Here is an 18,692-nt window from a genome sequence, read left to right on the forward strand (position 1 = left end):
GCAAGCTAAATTCTCAAAAAGCAGATCCATCATTGGCCGAACTTACCATATCTGTTCCCTATGAAAAAGTGTTTTCACTGAGACACATTTGGCAAAAAATAGGAATGTAAGTCTTTAAACATTACTGATGAAAGCAGATGTTTTATGTCCAACTCCAGCCAAACTCCCTAAACCTTTGTTTGTGTCCCTGTTGAGGAGGCCATAACAGATTCTAACCCTACAACACTATACTAAAAAGGTGTTTCTATTGCATTCTGCATCTCTTTTGCAGAGATTTCCCCTTTGCTTCTATCTCTGTCACCAAGCTAGAAAGAGTAAGGAGTCTCCCAAGCAGTGCCATGAACACTAAGAAAAAAACACCTTTTGTTGTAGGGAAGAGTTGGGACTACTGTCTCATTTCCTGTTGCTGTTTGGTGCTCATGTTGAAGGGTTTTCCCCACACGTTCTGTTGCCCTCTCACATGGACAGAAAACTCTCCATCAATGATGCAAACAGCATAAAAAACATTTTGGTGGAGAAGGACTGGAATATCGGCTACATTTTAATTTTCTCCCCTCGTTTTCTGTCCTTGTGACACCTTGCCTAAAAGACTGTACTAGGTAGAGGAAGTGTAGGGCAGTATTGCCAAAGGAAACACAATTAGCAGTGAAAACCTGAAAGGAACCTCTATCCAACGATAATGTATAAATAAATCCCTTGTTCCATCCACTTATTTGTCAATGTTTTTCTATCTTTGCTTTTATTCTAGTATAGAATGTACTACATGCTAGTGAAGAGATACTTATGGCAAACAGATAATGAAACTAATTTACGTGTGTGTGTTATCATTTACTTTTAAAGTGGAAGTAAAGTCTACTTTTTAACTTTTACCTACAGGTAAGTATATAATAAGACTTACCTATAGGTACAGTGAATATCTCCCGAACTCGCACTGTTTAGGAGATATTCACATGGGGTGCAACCAGTGAGCATGTGCTTTAAAGGGACGTTCGGGGGCTCCTATGCACATGCTCCAGAGTTACGTCATCGTCGCCCAGCCACTCATACAGCTGGAGCCAGCGAACCCAGAAGGAAGACTGGGGGAAGATGGAAGGGCTGGGGAGCCATGACCGTGCTGCTCTGGAGGGCTCCATGTGCAGGTAAGTCTGTCATAATGTGTTAGTATGCAGTGTATACTAGTACATTATGACCTAAACCTGCAGGGGGCCTGATTTGTTTCTTATATTTGTGGTGGCTTACTACCACTTTGAAAGACTACTTAATTTTTTTTGAGTCATGTTAGGGTTACCTAGACAAGAAAATGCCTGGCAGTGCCCCATCATTGGTTGTATCGAGAGGAGTAGTGCCCCATTGTTGGTATCAATGGGATCAATAGTGCCCCGCTGATTGTGCCAGTAGGGGGAATGGTGCCCTATCATTGGTGTCAGTTAGTAGGATAAAAAAGAACAGACAAGGGCGCACTCTCATCGTGCATTACCGTGGTACACCACGTGTTTTAATGAATGAACAAAAGGATGTATACTCACAAACCAACTAAATTAAAAGCAGTGTATAGGGTCCACAAAAAAGTCACAAAGGTGCTGTGTCTAAATGCGGATAAGCTGATGCGTTTCGGGGGCTGAACCCCCTTCCTCAGAGCTCAGTTAGTAGAATAGGCAAGGGAGAATGTCACCAGAACATCGAGGATCACCAATATGGGTCCAAAAGTTTTAATGAACGATCACATAGTTACAACAAGGCAATGTTTCGGAGTCTCGCAAGACCCCTTCTTCAGGCATGTGACGGATCCTGCGAGACTCCGAAATGTTGCCTTGCTGTAACTATGTGATCGTTCATTAAAATTCTCCCCTCCTTCCTAGATTGTAAGCTCCAAGGAGCAGGGCCCTCGAACCCCTCGTGTATCGCATTGTATTGTTACTGTACTGTCTCTCACTATAATGTACAGCGCTGAGCAAACTATTGGTGCTATATAAATACTGTATAATAATAATAATTAAAACTATTGGACCCATATTGGTGATCCTCGGTGTGCTGGTGACATTTTCCCTTGCTGATTCTGTTCGGTTCCAGCCAACGGTCTCTGCAGCACCCACTTATACACACAGCCATTTTTTACTCAGGAACATGTGCGTTTGGATTGTACATTTGCAGTCAGTAAAATAGTGCCCCAAGGGTCAGATAAAGGCAAGCAAAGGGCCACATTTTCGAGACCACTGATGTAGAAGATGACACCCGACAGCTGTTCAGATGTAGGTGCTGACTTTTCCTGGACTCTAACTGGACTAATTTGCCACTTATTGTGACGCCCCTGGAGAGCAACTGACATAGACCACAAGACCAATGAGCCAGTATGACAATTCTAAGAATCCCACGTTAGCCTAGCATCCAGTCATTTCGTTTTGGTCACATGACCAGCTGTAAGACAAATGTCGAATTCCTGTTATTTCATAAGATGGTAAGTTTTGTTCTACTGCATTGAACCTTTATTTTCACTTTGTCAAGATTCTTGGTTCCCTTCATTGCTAGCATTACACAAACTGAAAAGCTCTGTGATCCTCTGCAACCAGAAACCTCACTGTGAACGCAAGCATCATGGGTTTTTGTTTTTTGTCTAGCATTAGTAATATTGTTACAAAGTATTTTACGGCTATCTTTGTCTGGCACAGAAGTGCACTGTGGTCAGATGCCGTGCCAGTCATTTACAGGAATCTCAAACAACACAGTTACAGTATCTCATTCCCTCTCTCCTCTCATTCCCTCTAGTGTCATTATTACAGCCTCTGTTTTCATTTAGTGGCTGCAGTAAATACTTGTTGCGTCATTAAGATAAAGTTAGGCCGATGACACCTAGGGAATTGTTAGTGTTGCTTTAACAGTCAGTGTTTTCTGTGCATATTTGCAATGTTAGTGTACAATAGACTTATTATTCAGTGCATTCCAAACTCAGCATTTTTTGTAAATTAGGCTCCATGTACACGGGACACTTCCGAACGATGGAAACTGACTGCTGGAAAACGTCTGTTTAGCCACGTTTGCATACTGCGTTTATGAGCGTTTGCGTTTAGAAGTGTTTGCATTTAGAAGCGTATTTTAAAGATAACCTCAGGAGACGTTCCAAAATGCCCAGAATGCACTGAAAAACAGTAGAAACTTAACTACTTCAGACATTTAGAGAGAAATATAGAGAGCAGAAGCAGAGAGAGCAGTATTTATTGAGATTAGCTGTCTTTTTTATTTTTTTCTTGTGGTGTTTAGATGTGTTCCAGCTCATTTCTGTGCAGAAATTATTGCAGCATTGTCTAACATATTTTCTTTCATGCGAAACCTCCAAGTATGGTGTACTGGGTCCATTTGAGTACCGGGAAAAAGCTTTGCATGTATTTTTCATGATGAAAAAAGGCTCTGGACAGCATCTGGAAATGGAAGAGTTAAAAACATTTTCCAAACACTTATAAACGCAGTTAGCCGCAATTACAGGCATTTAAAAATGTTTGGCGTTTGAAACGCTGATAAAATCTACTCCTGAACACGTTTCGTGAGTTAAAAAAAACGACTGTAAACTCAACTGCCTGTAAACGATTGTAAACTCAACTGTCTGTAAACGACTGTAAACTCAACTGCCTGTAAACGACTGTAAACTCAACTGCCTGTAAACGACTGTAAACTCAACTGTCTGTGAACGACTGTAAACTCAACTGCCTGTAAACGATTGTAAACGCAACTGCCTGTAAACAACTAAACTCAACTGTCTGTAAACGACTGTAAACTCAACTGCCTGTAAACGACTGTAAACGACTGTAAACTCAACTGTCTGTAAACGACTACGTGTACATGGACACATAGGAAAACATTAGGGAGAGTTCAGGGGCTGATGAAAAAAATATGCAGAAAAGCTCCTAAATGTGAGTTTATCAGCTGCAGTGTACATGGAGCCTTAAAATGATCATTTGGCATTCTTACTACCCAACACACACATGAATGGGCTGTCCTTTCATACTGTCTCCATCCCCACTGTTAGCAGTCATGTTACCTGGTTTATTCATTTATTACATGGAAAATTAAAGCAGAACTCCAGTCAAATAGGCAGTTAAATACCCAGTTGGAAAAGTTTTGCTGTTTTGTGATATACACACACCTGCCAGGCAACATAGCCAGTATGGGGACACCAATGTTCTCTGTTGCAGCACTGCAGCTTTCCGTGTTGCGTTCACTATGCTGGGATTCTCCCTGTGCTGTCCTGCTCTTGTAAGCTGTCATCTGGCTTTCAGTTTCTGAAATGACAATAAGGGAGATTTACTAAAATTGGTGCACTCAGAATCTGGTGCAGCTGTGCATGGGAGCCAATCAGCTTCTAACTTCAGCTTGTTCAATTAAGCTTTGACAATAAAACCTGGAAGCTGATTGGCTTCTATACAAAGATGCAAGATTTTGCACAATGCAGTGCAAAACGTATTTTAAAATGTTCAGTACAATAGAGCTCAATTGACATACCTTGAATATGCGCCAACTCTGATTTTTACTGCACCGGATTATGGGAAGATAATATAAAAACAGATTTCAGGCACTTATACTAGTGTTACTAGGTTAGAGTTTAATTTTTTCTTTGCTTGGAATTCCACTTGAAGCCCAAAATGTGCTCTTGGAAGCAGGATTCTACTTATCTATAGAGAATCTTGTGACTCCTCTTATAAAAAAAAAACCCCTTAACCTATTTCACTTAGATTCTTTTCCAGGCCGCAGCGGTTTCTGATTCCCAAAGGGTTTTTTTGTTAGGTCCTGAACAAATTTTGCAACCAATTAAATTTACAACTTTTATTTCTACAGTGAAACCCCATTAATGGGTAAACTGTATCCTGTCCCTGCCTGCAATTTTAGAGCCAATTTACATTTTTTGCTTTGCATATTGTGTGCAATAAGGTGCATTGCGTTAAGACAGCCTATTGAAATGAATGGGCTGCCAATGCACCCTGATCTGCCAAAAATGTTTTCCTTTGTTCTAATGCTATTGGGGTGCCATTCAAACTGAATGGACTTGCAACATACTGTATGTCTGCACATTGAGGTAATACAAGTGTTATTACAACGTGAAAGTCTGAATGGGCACTTAATGTTGATATAGATCACGGGTGTCAAGCTGGCGGCCCTACAGCTGTTGCCAAACTACAAGTCCCATGAGGCCTTGCAAGATTGACAGCTACCAAAGGCATAGGGATGATGGGACTTGTAGTTTTGTAACAGCTGGAGGGCCACCAGTTTGACACCCCTGGTTTAGATGAATATTGAAGGACACAAATTAAACAAAGATATGTCCCTGTTTTTGACTACACTTTTTGCATAGTAAAATTGCTCACAACTCCACTTGATTTGTTTTGCAGGTCCAACTATGATGACTGGAGGCCAGCTCTGGCAAGTCTGCTGCAACCCATCCCTTTTCCCAAAGAGTGAGTACAGAACCATGATACCTGTAATGTGTATGTGTGTCTGGGAGCAAAGAGAAGGTTTACTTTGTTAGTAATCAATTTTTATAAACAAAATCAAAAAGCGCAGTGCTAAAAAATGTATATGTCACAGGCAGAGCCATACATGGCCTTCTAAATTTGAATGAAAACAGAGTGTTCCAGGGAGAAGCACCCACAATTCAGATGAGTGGAGCAGTGACATATTTACCGCGAGGCAAACAAGACCTTTGCCTAATGCGGCAGTTTTTTTTGGGGGGGGGGGTTGCCAACTGGGGACCTGGTGAGGCTCCGCCATGGAATCTGAAGAGGCTGCACACTGCTGGAGGTTGTAAGCTTCCTTCACAAGAGAGTGAGGTCAGTGCTTGACTAACACACTCTTTTTTTTTTTTTCTCTCTCTCTCTGCTGCAGAGAGAAACATACAAGGGATCGGTTCCGGCAATTTGCCAGCCCCTTCCATTCCTGAATGAACACAATGAGTGATCGGTACTGATCACTCGCTGTGTTCATTCATAACTGAAGCATAGTAAACTGTGTATATTTGTGGGGATGGGGGGCTGTTACGTTGGCTGTATGGGGCCGGGGAGGGGGGGGGGGGGTCTGAGTTTTGTTTGGCACAGAGTGGCGTTGGTGGGACCTGGTGATGGTGGGGGGCACCTAATTTCAGTGGTGGCAGGGACCTGGAAGCCGGGTGGGGGGCTGGGGTTGGGTACCCAATCTTAGGGGAGCAGGCGCTGGTGTTGGTAGGGGGGAGCTAAATACACCACTGGAGTGGAGGCTGGGTTTGAGGGTGGGGGATGGGGGAAAGTGGCCATGTTACATCCTTAAATATGGGTGAAACATGGTCAGAAAGGTGGACTCTCCTTTTAAAGAACTGCCTGGAGGTGAGGTTTCAGGACTTACTGTCATGACACGTCCCAGAGACCTTTTACAGTGTGTGAAGCGTGTTACCTTAGTGTATAATTTGAATGTCCCAAGCCATATTTACTAATCACCCAACAGGTTATATAGAGCACGTTTACATGTTTTGATAGAGAAGAAGCTGCTGTGTTCGCTTTGGAAAAGCTTGGGTCCTTGAGGATCTGACTAATGAGCGTTTGTGTTAGAAAAAAAAAAAACACACCGCGGAGAATAAAAATTATCAGCCGTAATAGCCCCATTTATCAACCCACTCTTCCCAGGAGGCTCCGTTCGTTTGCATGTGGATCATCTCCTGCATAGGAGTTAAAGTTGCTGGCTTTGAAAACAGACTGGCGTCATTTGGCCAAATTTGTCTTTTAGTAGTTCTCATAGGAATGCATTATTCCACTGCCAATGATGCAACCTAGCTTGCACAGTGACCCATAATTGCTTTGTCACTCTCATTAATGGAGATGTGACCAGGGCTTAATTAAGTCACTTGGGTTCTCTGACAAAACAAAAGTATGTGACAGAAGAAAGTTTAAATGGTGTTTGTGTGCGGTCAGAGCTTCATAACAGAATGGAATAAACAGACTAAAATAGGATGGGTCGCCTGACAGCAAATTTCCAAACATGTGATGTTCAAAGTGTTTTTATAGTTTGATTTTTTTTTTTTATGTTGTATATCTCCAAAGCCTTCCTTCTATTACTTTCAAGACTTCTATGTATATGCTATTTTAAAAGATTTTTTCTCTTTCTGATCCTGTTTTAATAATTGAAAGGCAAATTTATTATATGATGCAGAATGCAGCTTCTGATTTTTTATTGTTTTTTTTACCCATTGCAGTGTTTATATTGTTTTTTTTTATTGGCCACATAACTAAATATTTCCTTTTATATCTTGATACCACATCCTAGTAACAAGATACTGAATTCAATATTTTTTAGGTATTTTCTAGACCATTGACCTTAGAATAGTAATTTTAAGCAAACAATAATTTAAAAAATATTTTTATTTTTTTTACAATTCTACAAAAGTATACACAACATTTATTGTTAGCATTTATTGTGCATTAAGGTAAAAGAAAAACACCTGCATGCAGTTACTCCCTAGCCCCCCTTGTACTTGCCTGAGCAAGATTTCAATCCAGCAATGTGCACAAGAGCAAAGGCTCTCTGTGCTCTCTCCCTCCCCATTGGTACAGAGACAGCAGCAGGAGCCATTGGCTCTCGCTGCTGTCAGTCACAGATAATGAGAAGGGAGCAGTCAATAGATGCAGACAGCAAGGCTCGGGAGCGAGCCCACACGAGTGCCCTCATATTTTTTGTTTTTCCTGCATGAGGGCGCATAACTAAATGTGCCCTTTATATCTTGACATTGCATCCCAGTAACATAAGATACTAAATAAGTAAGGTAGGGATTTCTTTAGGTGTCACACCATTCACCAAAGAATATTTTACCCCAAAAAACATTTAAAAATAATACATTTAATCTAAAATTCTATAAAAGTATGCACAGAATTAATTAAACGTTCATAAAAGAATAGGGTGTTATTGTCACTGGTCATAGCACAATGACATGAATTATCATATGTTATTTCAATACATTTACCATTTACAGTTCGATGTGCTGACTCTGACATGTAAGGCAGACAGACTTTATCTTGCAGAATGCATAGTTGTCTTGGTTGGTGGGAAGGTGGTGAATTGTTGTGTTTCTCAGACCCTATCTGCTTCATCAAACCACATGGGAATATCTGTAATCGTGTAAACGTGCTGTTAGTCACAATATTAAATGTATTCATCAATTATGTTACATTATTTATCAATACACAAATATCTTATCCATACATATTTATTTATTTCAGGTACTTCTATAGCACCATCAATTTACGCAGCGCTTTACACATATACAGTCATGGCCGAAATTGTTGGCACCCTTGATATTTCTCCAGGAAATCATGTATTTCTCACGAAACGTATTGCATTAACACATGTTTTGCTATACACATGTTTATTCCCTTTGTGTGTATTGGGACAAAACAAAAAAAGGGAGGAAAGAAAGCAAATTCGACATAATGTCACACAAACCTCCAAAAATGGGCTGGACAAAAGTATTGGCACCCTTTCACAACTGCGGATAAATAAGAATGTTACAAGCATGTGATGCTCCTGTAAACTCACCTGGGGCAAGTAACAGGTGTGGGCAATATAGAAATCACACCTGAAAGCAGATAAAAAGGAGAGACGTTCACTTAACCTTTGCATTGTGTGTCTGTCTGTGCCACACTAAGCATGGACAACAGAAAGAGGAGACGAGAACTGTCTGAGGACCTGAGAACCAAAATTGTGGCAAAATATCAACAATCTCAAGGTTACAAGTCCATCTCCAGAGAACTAGATTTGCCTTTGTCCACAGTGCGCAACATTATCAAGAAGTTTGCAACCCATGGCACTGTAGCTAATCTCCCTGGTCGTGGACGGATGAGGAAAATTGATGAAAGATTGCAACGCAGAATAGTCCGGATGGTGGATAAGCAGCCCCAAACATGTTCCAAAGACATTCAAGCTGTCCTGCAGGCTCAGGGAGCATCAGTGTCAGCGCGAACTATCCGTCGACATTTAAATGAAATGAAACGCTATGGCAGGAGACCCAGGAGGACCCCACTGCTGACACAGAGACATAAAAAAGCAAGACTACAGTTTGCCAAAATGTACTTGAGTAAGCCAAAAGCCTTCTGGGAAAACGTCTTGTGGACAGATGAGACCAAGATAGAGCTTTTCGGTAAAGCACATCATTCTACTGTTTACCGAAAACGGAATGAGGCCTACAAAGAACAAAACACAGTACCTACGGTAAAATATGGTGGAGGTTCAATGATGTTTTGGGGTTGTTTTGCTGCCTCTGGCACTGGGTGCCTTGACTGTGTGCAAGGCATCATGAAATCTGAGGATTACCAAAGGATTTTGGGTCGCACTGTAGGGCCCAGTGTCAGAAAGCTGGGTTTGCGTCCAAGATCCTGGGTCTTCCAGCAGGACAATGACCCCAAACATACGTCAAAAAGCACTCAGAAATGGATGGCAAAGAAGCGCTGGAGAGTTCTGAAGTGGCCAGCAATGAGCCCAGATCTAAATCCCATTGAACACCTGTGGAGAGATCTTAAAATTGCTGTTGGGAAAAGGTGTCCTTCCAATAAGAGAGACCTGGAGCTGTTTGCAAAGGAAGAGTGGTCCAAAATTCCGGGTGAGAGGTGTCAGAAGCTTATTGATGGTTATAGGAAGCGACTGATTTCAGTTATGTTTTCCAAAGGGTGTGCAACCAAATATTAAGTTAAGGGTGCCAATACTTTTGTCCAGCCCATTTTTGGGGTTTTGTGTGACATTATGTCATATTTGCTTTTCTGCCTCTGTTTTATATTTGTTCCAATACATACAAAGGGAATAAACATGTGTATAGCAAAACATGTGTTAATGCAATACCTTTTTTGTGTGAAATACTTGATTTTCAGGAAAAATATCAAGGGTGCCAACAATTTCGGCCATGACTGTATATTGTACATTCACATCAGTCCCTAACCCTCAAGGGGCGTACAATCTAAGGTCCCTAACTCAAATCCATACATACACACTAGGGCCAATTTAGACAGGATCCAATTAACCTACCAGCATGTCCTTGGAGTGTGGAAGGAAACCGGAGTACCCGGAGGAAACCCATGCAGGCACAAGGAGAACATGCAAACTCCAGGCAGGTGGTGCCGTGGTTGGGATATGAACCAACAACCCTAGTACTGCCAGGCGGAAGTGCTAATCGTTTAGCCACTGTGCTAATAGTTCTTGTAATGATTCTGGGAGAGGAAATGAAAAGGTTTGGGTGTCTTCGAGACACCAATCAGCTTTTAATTTCAGCTTCTTTAATTAAGATTTGACAATAAGCCCTGGTTCACATATATGCAGCCATGCGGGCCATGTTTTGCGCAGGCACAAAAGCCCATTTGAATGGACGCCCGTGCCTCGGGACATGCAGGGAAGAAGTCCCTGCACTTCTTTGGAAACCGCAGCCTGCATGGGAACCTCGGTTCCCAGTGCGGTTGCGATTTCTAGTGCGGGCGGCGTGCCATTAGAATGGCACCCGCCCATGGGTCCGCATTTTTCTGTGCGGGTGGTGCAGCTGCACAGATTTTTGTGTGGATCCGCAGCGGCACCACCCGCACAGATGTGAACCTGGCCTCATGCACACTGGACGTTTTTACAGCTGCTGTTTTTGGCGTTTGATGTTTTTTTCTACAGCCAGTAAGCCCCCCAGCATGTTATCCTATGTGTCCATGCACACATAGACTGTAATCAACGTTTTTTGGCTCGGACGTTTTTTGGCCAAAGAAAAACCCAGGACTAGTGGGTTTCTAGAGGAGTTTTTTTTAGCTGTAAAAACACTGGAACGCTGAAAAACGGCATTTTTGTTTTTTGACCAAAAGACCTCTTTTTTTTGTTTGGTAAAAAAAATGCTAAAACTGCAAACACGGGAAATTGCCACTAATCGCAGCAAAAAGCCACTAAATGCTAATGCAAAAATACAAAAAAAAGAGCTGAAAAACTCACGGTGTTAACGTGACTTTATACAGCTAATTATATTAAAACCTCCTGCGCTTCAGATGAAAAAAACACATACACTAAGCTGCCAACACCCTCCTTTTAACCAAAAAGTGCATATATAGAAATAAGAAAAATTGGTGTAGCGCTAAAGCAAATGCCACTAAACATACATATACATATATAAACAAGTAAAAAGGGTTAAAGATGCTTATAAATAATCATGCATATAAAAACCTATTGCATATCCCCTAATGGGGAAACGTGACTATATGCTTGTGATGGTTGCACACAACACTATGCAAAGGGATAATATACTTCAACAAGTGACAAAGGTGAATATATTGCAGTCCACTTCACACAAAGACTGTGATCCTTTTAAAAGGCGTGAGAGTGCCACTGGTGCCGCAATCCAAAAATGGTTTGAGTGCCTCCTCACCTCCCCGCACTGACCACAAGGGCCAATACGCCTTTGCACCTTATAAGGTATATTCCTCGGATGTCAGCCGATACAGGTCCACACTGGATGCTACCTCAGGCACTGTTATCCAAAAAGCCACCTCCAGCTGCTATATAGTGGTGGTAATATACCACCAGATGATGCTCAGAGACATAAGAAGAGACTTCCCATAGCGTGATACCGCAATATTTATTGATAAAATATATATATATAAAAATGCCCACTCACATGTCCACAAACAGTATAAAGCCTTATGTAAATCCTCCTGTATCCTAGTACTGTGGGTGTACCCGGAGTCCCAATATGGCGCGTACGTCGGAAGTGACGTCACCGCGTACCGGAAGTGTCGTCAGGGCGTACCAACGCGTTGCGTCACGGATAGCACGTGAGTTCATCAGGCCCTGATGAAGTCACGTGCTATCCGTGACGCAACACGTTGGTACGCCCTGACGACACTTCCAGTACGCGGTGACGTCACTTCCAACGTACGCGCCATATTGGGACTCCGGGTACACCCACAGTACTAGGATACAGGAGGATTTACATAAGGCTTTATACTGTTTGTGGACATGTGAGTGGGCATTTTTATATATATATATTTTATCAATAAATATTGCGGTATCACGCTATGGGAAGTCTCTTCTTATGTCTCTGAGCATCATCTGGTGGTATATTACCACCACTATATAGCAGCTGGAGGTGGCTTTTTGGATAACAGCGCCTGAGGTAGCATCCAGTGTGGACCTGTATCGGCTGACATCCGAGGAATATACCTTATAAGGTGCAAAGGCGTATTGGCCCTTGTGGTCAGTGTGGGGAGGTGAGGAGGCACTCAAACCATTTTTGGATTGCGGCACCAGTGGCACTCTCACGCCTTTTAAAAGGATCACAGTCTTTGTGTGAAGTGGACTGCAATATATTCACCTTTGTCACTTGTTGAAGTATATTATCCCTTTGCATAGTGTTGTGTGCAACCATCACAAGCATATAGTCACGTTTCCCCATTAGGGGATATGCAATAGGTTTTTATATGCATGATTATTTATAAGCATCTTTAACCCTTTTTACTTGTTTATATATGTATATGTATGTTTAGTGGCATTTGCTTTAGCGCTACACCAATTTTTCTTATTTTTATACAGCTAATGTTATCAAAACACCCGTGTGCATGAGAGCTAAAACCTGGAATCTGATTGGTTTCTATGCAGAGTTGCACCAGATTTTTCACACTCTAATTTTACTAAATAACTCCCAAAGTATTAAAAACCTGACTAAAAAAAGAAAAAAACTCTATTGATGTGTGGCAACTGTTATATTGTTACTCCATGGGGAGATTTTAATATCCGTTCTTATATAGATGTCTAAGGTCACTGTCCATCCAAGATTTATCCTGTGTTGAGCCTTGGTGAAGTAGAAGTGGTGTAGCCCCAAACTGCTTTCGATGATTTTATGACCTATTTACCAGCTATTAATATTACATTGGGATTCTTTCATTCGTTTTTGTTCTGGCATTCCTTTGTGAATTTCCAGTTAGGGATTCTAAGGCCGGCCATACATGGGTTGATTTTCGAACGATTTTTTGTTTGAAAATCGGACCTAAGAATAATCGGCCAATTTTCGCTCTGTTAGTGGGGCAAAGGCACCGGACGATTTTCATGGTTCCTCCCCATTTCGTTTATCGGGCGTGCTGGAAAATTTGTGAAAAACGACCAATTTTCAAAGTCATTGGTGGCACCATCGGATTACAGAACGAATGATGTGTTCGGAATTTGACCCATGTATGGCCTGCTTAACCCCTCACTCTACTTAAGAAAAAAAAGTGCTCTTTTTGCTGTCCCCATCAAAAAGATATCTCATCACTTCCTGTCCCTGGGACCCCCTGGATGCCAAGACAAGAAGTGGGGTTAAATCTTCCTAACAGGTTCAAAAACAGAAATAAATAATCTGCTATTGGAAAGATACCTTACAGGTTATTGCTGTTTCTCACACATGGGCAATATAGCAGTGTTGGCTATCCTTGTGTGTCTCAAAGCTTTGGAACCCTTCATCCATATTGACACAGTGGATAAATAGCTTTTCTTTTGTTTTGTGATTCTCAGTTTACCCGTTTTAACCTAATGTGTTTTTGCTTTTTGCAGAGCTCTTGCCCATGAAACATTTACAAAGTAAGTATATAAATGAGATCTATAAAATCTTTCTTCATAAATCTTGGCCAAAATGTATTCATCTTGTAAGCTCGAAAGAGTAGACCCTCTAACCCCACATGTACTGTTGTTGTTGCTGTTCTGTTTCTTGTATTGTCCCCCCCCCCCCCCTCTGTTGTACAGCGCTGAGTAAACCCTTTGGCGCTATATAAACTCAATGTAATAATAATAATAATTTATCTTTTTAGTAAAAAAGAATAAATAACCCAAATTAGTTTATAACCAAAAATTTGAATTTTTCAGGGTTTTTTTTTTTTACATTTTTATTTTATTTTTTATATTATTATTTATGTTGTTTTGGTTTTTTTTTAAACATACTGTCACCCTAGCAGTACAGTGTCACTATAGTGACACTGTTCTACTTGTGGGGAGTGATGAAGATTTTTTTTTTCTTTTTTTACACTGATTACTTTTACACCCATAAAGGTTGAAAAGCAATCATTTCTGCTCTCTGGCTGCACTCCTGCAGCCATTGAGAAATACTGTGAGAGCTGTGATTGGTCACAGCTTGTCACATGGCACAAGGCTGCTGTGAATAGCCTTGTACCATGTGACCTCTGTGATCATTCACAGATTTCACAAGTAGTAAGCAATGATGTCAGGAAGTGACATCTTGTTTACTACTATTCATGTGATCACTGATTGGCCAATCAGTGATCACATGAATCGGGACCTCACACAAAGGTCCCGTACAGCGAGCGTGCACAGGCATTGGATGCGGGGGGACGTTTAGAAACATCCACCCGCAAAGGCAGCGGTCCCGTCCAGCCATTTATCTACATGGGCCAGACGGGAAGTGGTTAAGCTATGCCATGTGACTAAGAGAAAACCCCCTTCTCCCATGACTGATTGTGGGATTTGTAAATAAAAGCACCAAAAGTAAAGCTGCCTCTATTCTGAGTGATAATACAGTAAAAAAATGTTACCTTCTCTGAACAGTACATGCCAAAATAATCCAAAGCTATAGGCTTCTGAAGTGTTAGGCAATGTGGGCTTGATACTGCCTGTTGCTGCCTCATAAATCTCTTTTTTGTTTAATCGGACTGCAGATGACATCATAGGCATTTCTTGACTCTTACAGAAAAAGTTGAGAATTGCCTAAAACTTCGTCTGCATGTCCGATTATCCAATGGGGAGGTTTACAAGCCAGCAATAGGCAAGATCAAGCCCACATTTTAGAGAAAAAGTTGGGCTTGATCTTGCCTGTTGCTGCCTCGTACACTTCCCTATTGGTTAATTGGACCACAGATGAATTTATAAGCAATTCTCTGCTTTTTTTTTAAAAAAAAAGATGGGCTTGATCCTGCATTTTGCTGCCTCGTAAACCTCCCTATTGGTTACTTGGACTGAGGATCATTTTGAAGGCCCAACAGGGAAGCCTTGGATGATGGAAGGGACAGGGTCAAATTCAGTTTGCACTAGAATAGTGAAGATTTGAATGTAACTAATCTAAAATTCCCACCTCTGTTTAGGCATGTTTTCTTAGTATACTTTCTGTATCACCCAGGGTTGAGGTAGTATCACTTTAACTGCACAAGTGACAGGGCAACAACTGTTGTCATATTATTTTGGGTCCCTATAGCCTATATAGCTTGATAAATGAAAGGGACTACCAGATTTATATATATATATATATATATATATATATATATAATATACACATTATTTTATATATATCATATATATCATTTCTATACAATTTTCTTGAGAGTTACCAGCAACTGCATAGTGCAAAGACCTTCCTAAACAATCCATTTTATTTATATGTTATTATGTCAACCTTGGAACTATATAGTTTTTAACTTGTGTGGCCAGCTTTAGCTTCAAAGAAGATTTTGTTGGCTCGTGTACTAAAATCCACATAAAATAGATCTCTGGCCAAAAATATAAAAAGATATCCAGTGTAACTCTGTAACACCTTGACATTTCCCCATGTTTTGTGAGCTCTTAAAGTGTTACTAACCCACTACGGTAAAATCAGTCTGTATATATGCAGTAAAGCATGCTTGTTATACTCACTGTGGATCCTAAGGGGTTAATCTTCTGCATTGTGCAAAAAGGATGTTTTGATCCTGTTATCTCTGATCCTCCCCTTCTTCCACAGTCCCCAATCCATTTGCTGATAGAACAGAGCCTTGGGGGGGGGCAAGTTTTACATGCTCAGTTTAGTGTGTATTGCTACAGAGGTTTTTATTTTCTTGGGCGAATGCATGTGATCAGCACAGGGCCAATCAGCACTGTCCAGACAGTAGGTCAGAGGTCCTGCAGCCTCATAGGACAGTCAGAGGAGAATGAAAGTGCCTCCTACGAGATTTAACCAGTGCTCTGCTGAACACTGATAGAAGTCACAAGACTGCTCTAACTGCTGATGAGAAAAAGTATTTAGCAGTTTGTTTACTAAAATAATTGCATTTCCATGTTGTGTGTACTGTGGGAGACCAGATATAGTGAATGCAGGGTCCTGGGAGACCAGATATAGTGAATGCAGGGTCCTGGGAGACCAGATATAGTGAATGCGGGGTCAGGGGAGACCAGATATAGTGAATGCGGGGTCTGGGGAGACCAGATATAGTGAATGCAGGGTCCGGGGAGACCAGATATAGTGAATGCGGGGTCAGGGGAGACCAGATATAGTGAATGCGGGGTCTGGGGAGACCAGATATAGTGAATGCAGGGTCCTGGGTTTAGTAACACTTTAACTTTCTGTTTAAGCAGACAGTGATTTATTAGAACTGGAGAGTGCAAACTCTGGGGCAGCTGTTCATGGTAGCCAATCAGCTTCTAAATTCAGCTTTAACAAAAAAGACTGGAAGTTGATTGGTTTCTAAAGAGCTGCACTTGATTCTAAAGTCGCCAGTTTTAGTAATCAACCCCAGTGCTTCTGCTGTACCCCATTTATGGTACGGAGACAGGAAGGTGTTCTGTAGTTTAGTAGGGATGAACTGGACAGGGTTGACAGTTGACAGTGGGATTTCAGTAAAGTACAGACACTGTACCTGACTTTGTAAAGTCTGTTCCTTTTGCAAGGAAAATTTCCTTGTTGAGTGTGGGGAAAATTCACTTTGCAAAAAATAACCAATCACATGCAGTAAAAATAAAAAATAATTAAAAAAACATTTTTTTTTGCTTGCACATGATTCAGTGATGGAGATCCACAGAGCTTCACCTCATTCTAGGTGAAAAAAAAAACTGCTAAGTGAAAATTCCTTTGCAGAGTGAACAGCCTTTACCTCTTTAGTAAACCAAACCAATTATGTTATTAGTCCAAAAAGGAAGCTAGCAGCCCACTGCCCAGGTATACACTTTAAATGAGATCCAGTTTTCATTTTAGAATGTCTATTAAAGCTGAACTGTGGGAATTAGACAGAATCTACCCGTGCAGTGCCCCATACTTGTTTAGTTTAGGGGTTGCAAGGGTAAGATGTATAGCTTGCCTTATAGCTTAGTCCTGCAGGTTCCAGCATTGCTCTATTCTACCCAAAGCTCCAAGCTGTGGGCAGTCCCTTGGCATCATCATGTACTGTGAAGGGCTGTTAACCCTTCGTTGCATGCGGTTTGCGACCTGAAGCACCTTCAAGAGGATGCTATGTTACATGGATGCAGGAAGCCTGCTGGAGGAAGGTCGCATGGATGGAGGAAGCCTGCTGGAGCCAGGAATAAGGTATTATATCTTAGCCCTGCACTAAGCCAGCCTGTAACTATTGCAGTGCAGGGGAGGTATGGGGGGCACTATGAGGGGTAGATTTTTTCTAACTTCTGGAGTTCAGCTTTAAGCCCTTTGGATTTTCAGCTTTAATCCTTTTACATTCAGTGACCCAGACCATGTCTATGTAATCGCTGCAGAACTTCCCAGCTGAGCTTGCTAACTAACCTGTGTGTTTTTTTTTCATCCTGCCCATGCAGGGAGCTGAAATACGTCATTCAGAGATTTGCAGAGGACCCCAGGCAAGAGGTAAGAATTTCCCCTGGGGGGAAGGAATGGTGCAGAGAAAGAAATGACTTATCTTGTTAAAGGTTATTGTGGTGCAGCTGAGAAAAAAAAAAGCTTGTTTTTGCTTTGCATTTATTATCAAGTGTGTTGCAGGCACAAGCTAATTAGCTGGGTAATACAATCTTAAAATATATTGGAAATGTATATATACCCGTTCAGAGCTTGACACAATCATCGTGTCAGAGAGATACAAAACGGACACTCCGCTCTAAAATGAAGTTTTAGTTACAGGTGGAGCCTGGTGGGCCGAGTCAGCCCATTGCTTCTTATATGTTACATAGTTAGTCTGGCTAAAAAAAGACATCCAGTTCAACCATAGCAAAAAAAAAATTATAATCCTTTACCCACAGTTGATCAAGAGAAAGGCAAAAAAAACCCAGCAAAGCATGATCCAAATTGCTTCTGCTGGGAAAAAAATTCCTTCTTGATCCCCCGAGAGGCAATCGGATATTCCCTGGATCAACTTTACCTATAATTGTTAGTATCCAGTTATATTCTGTGTATCCAGGAAAGAATCCAGGACTTTTTTGAATCAATCCACTGAGCTGGCCAGAACCAACTCTTGAGGGAGTCTATTCCACATTTTCACAGCTCTCACTGTGAAGAAACCTTTCCGTCTTGGATTCTCCAACAATGATAGCTCCTGTGGCCCTTTCACATGGGTGGGATCTGCCTACTCAGTGGGGGATCTGTCTGCTGATCCACACTGACAGGTCCATGTCCGCTTCGCTTGCATAGAGCGGACACAGCCCTCTTTTCTCTATGGAATGTAACCAGACTGCATGTCTGTTTACATCCGACTATCATTCGATCTGATACGCTAGATCAGGGGTGTCCAAACTATGGCCCTCCAGGTGTTGAGGAACTGCAAGTCCCATGAGGCCTTGCAAGACTCTGACATCCACAGGCAAGACACCCAGAGGCAGAGGCATGATGGGACTTGTAGTACTTCAACAGCTGGAGGGCCATAGTTTGGTCACCCCTGCGCTAGATGGAAGGGGGGAATGGATCCCTCATCCGTCTGTTTTTAGCAGATCGGATCAGATGCTGGTGGGTGTAAACAGACACATGTCTGTTTACATCCCCTTCCCCA

At 41.6% G+C, this 18,692-nt stretch overlaps 1 protein-coding gene across 4 annotated transcripts in view; it reads left to right on the forward strand.

Moving 5' to 3' along the window:
- Nucleotides 1–18,692, forward strand: part of CMIP (c-Maf inducing protein) — a 275,138-nt gene that overhangs the window by 213,935 nt on the left and 42,511 nt on the right. For all 4 annotated transcript variants that reach the window (XM_089689802.1, XM_089689803.1, XM_089689804.1 and 1 more), the window contains 3 exons: nucleotides 5,376–5,441; nucleotides 13,543–13,569; nucleotides 17,512–17,560. In XM_089689802.1, the coding sequence (XP_089545928.1) occupies nucleotides 5,376–5,441; nucleotides 13,543–13,569; nucleotides 17,512–17,560 (142 nt within the window). The remainder of the gene's footprint in view (nucleotides 1–5,375; nucleotides 5,442–13,542; nucleotides 13,570–17,511; nucleotides 17,561–18,692) is intronic.

Source organism: Staurois parvus, unplaced genomic scaffold, assembly GCF_062004578.1.
Source record: "Staurois parvus isolate SC_StPar_1 unplaced genomic scaffold, SC_StPar_1.0 ptg000498l, whole genome shotgun sequence".
Lineage (NCBI taxonomy): Eukaryota > Metazoa > Chordata > Amphibia > Anura > Ranidae > Staurois > Staurois parvus.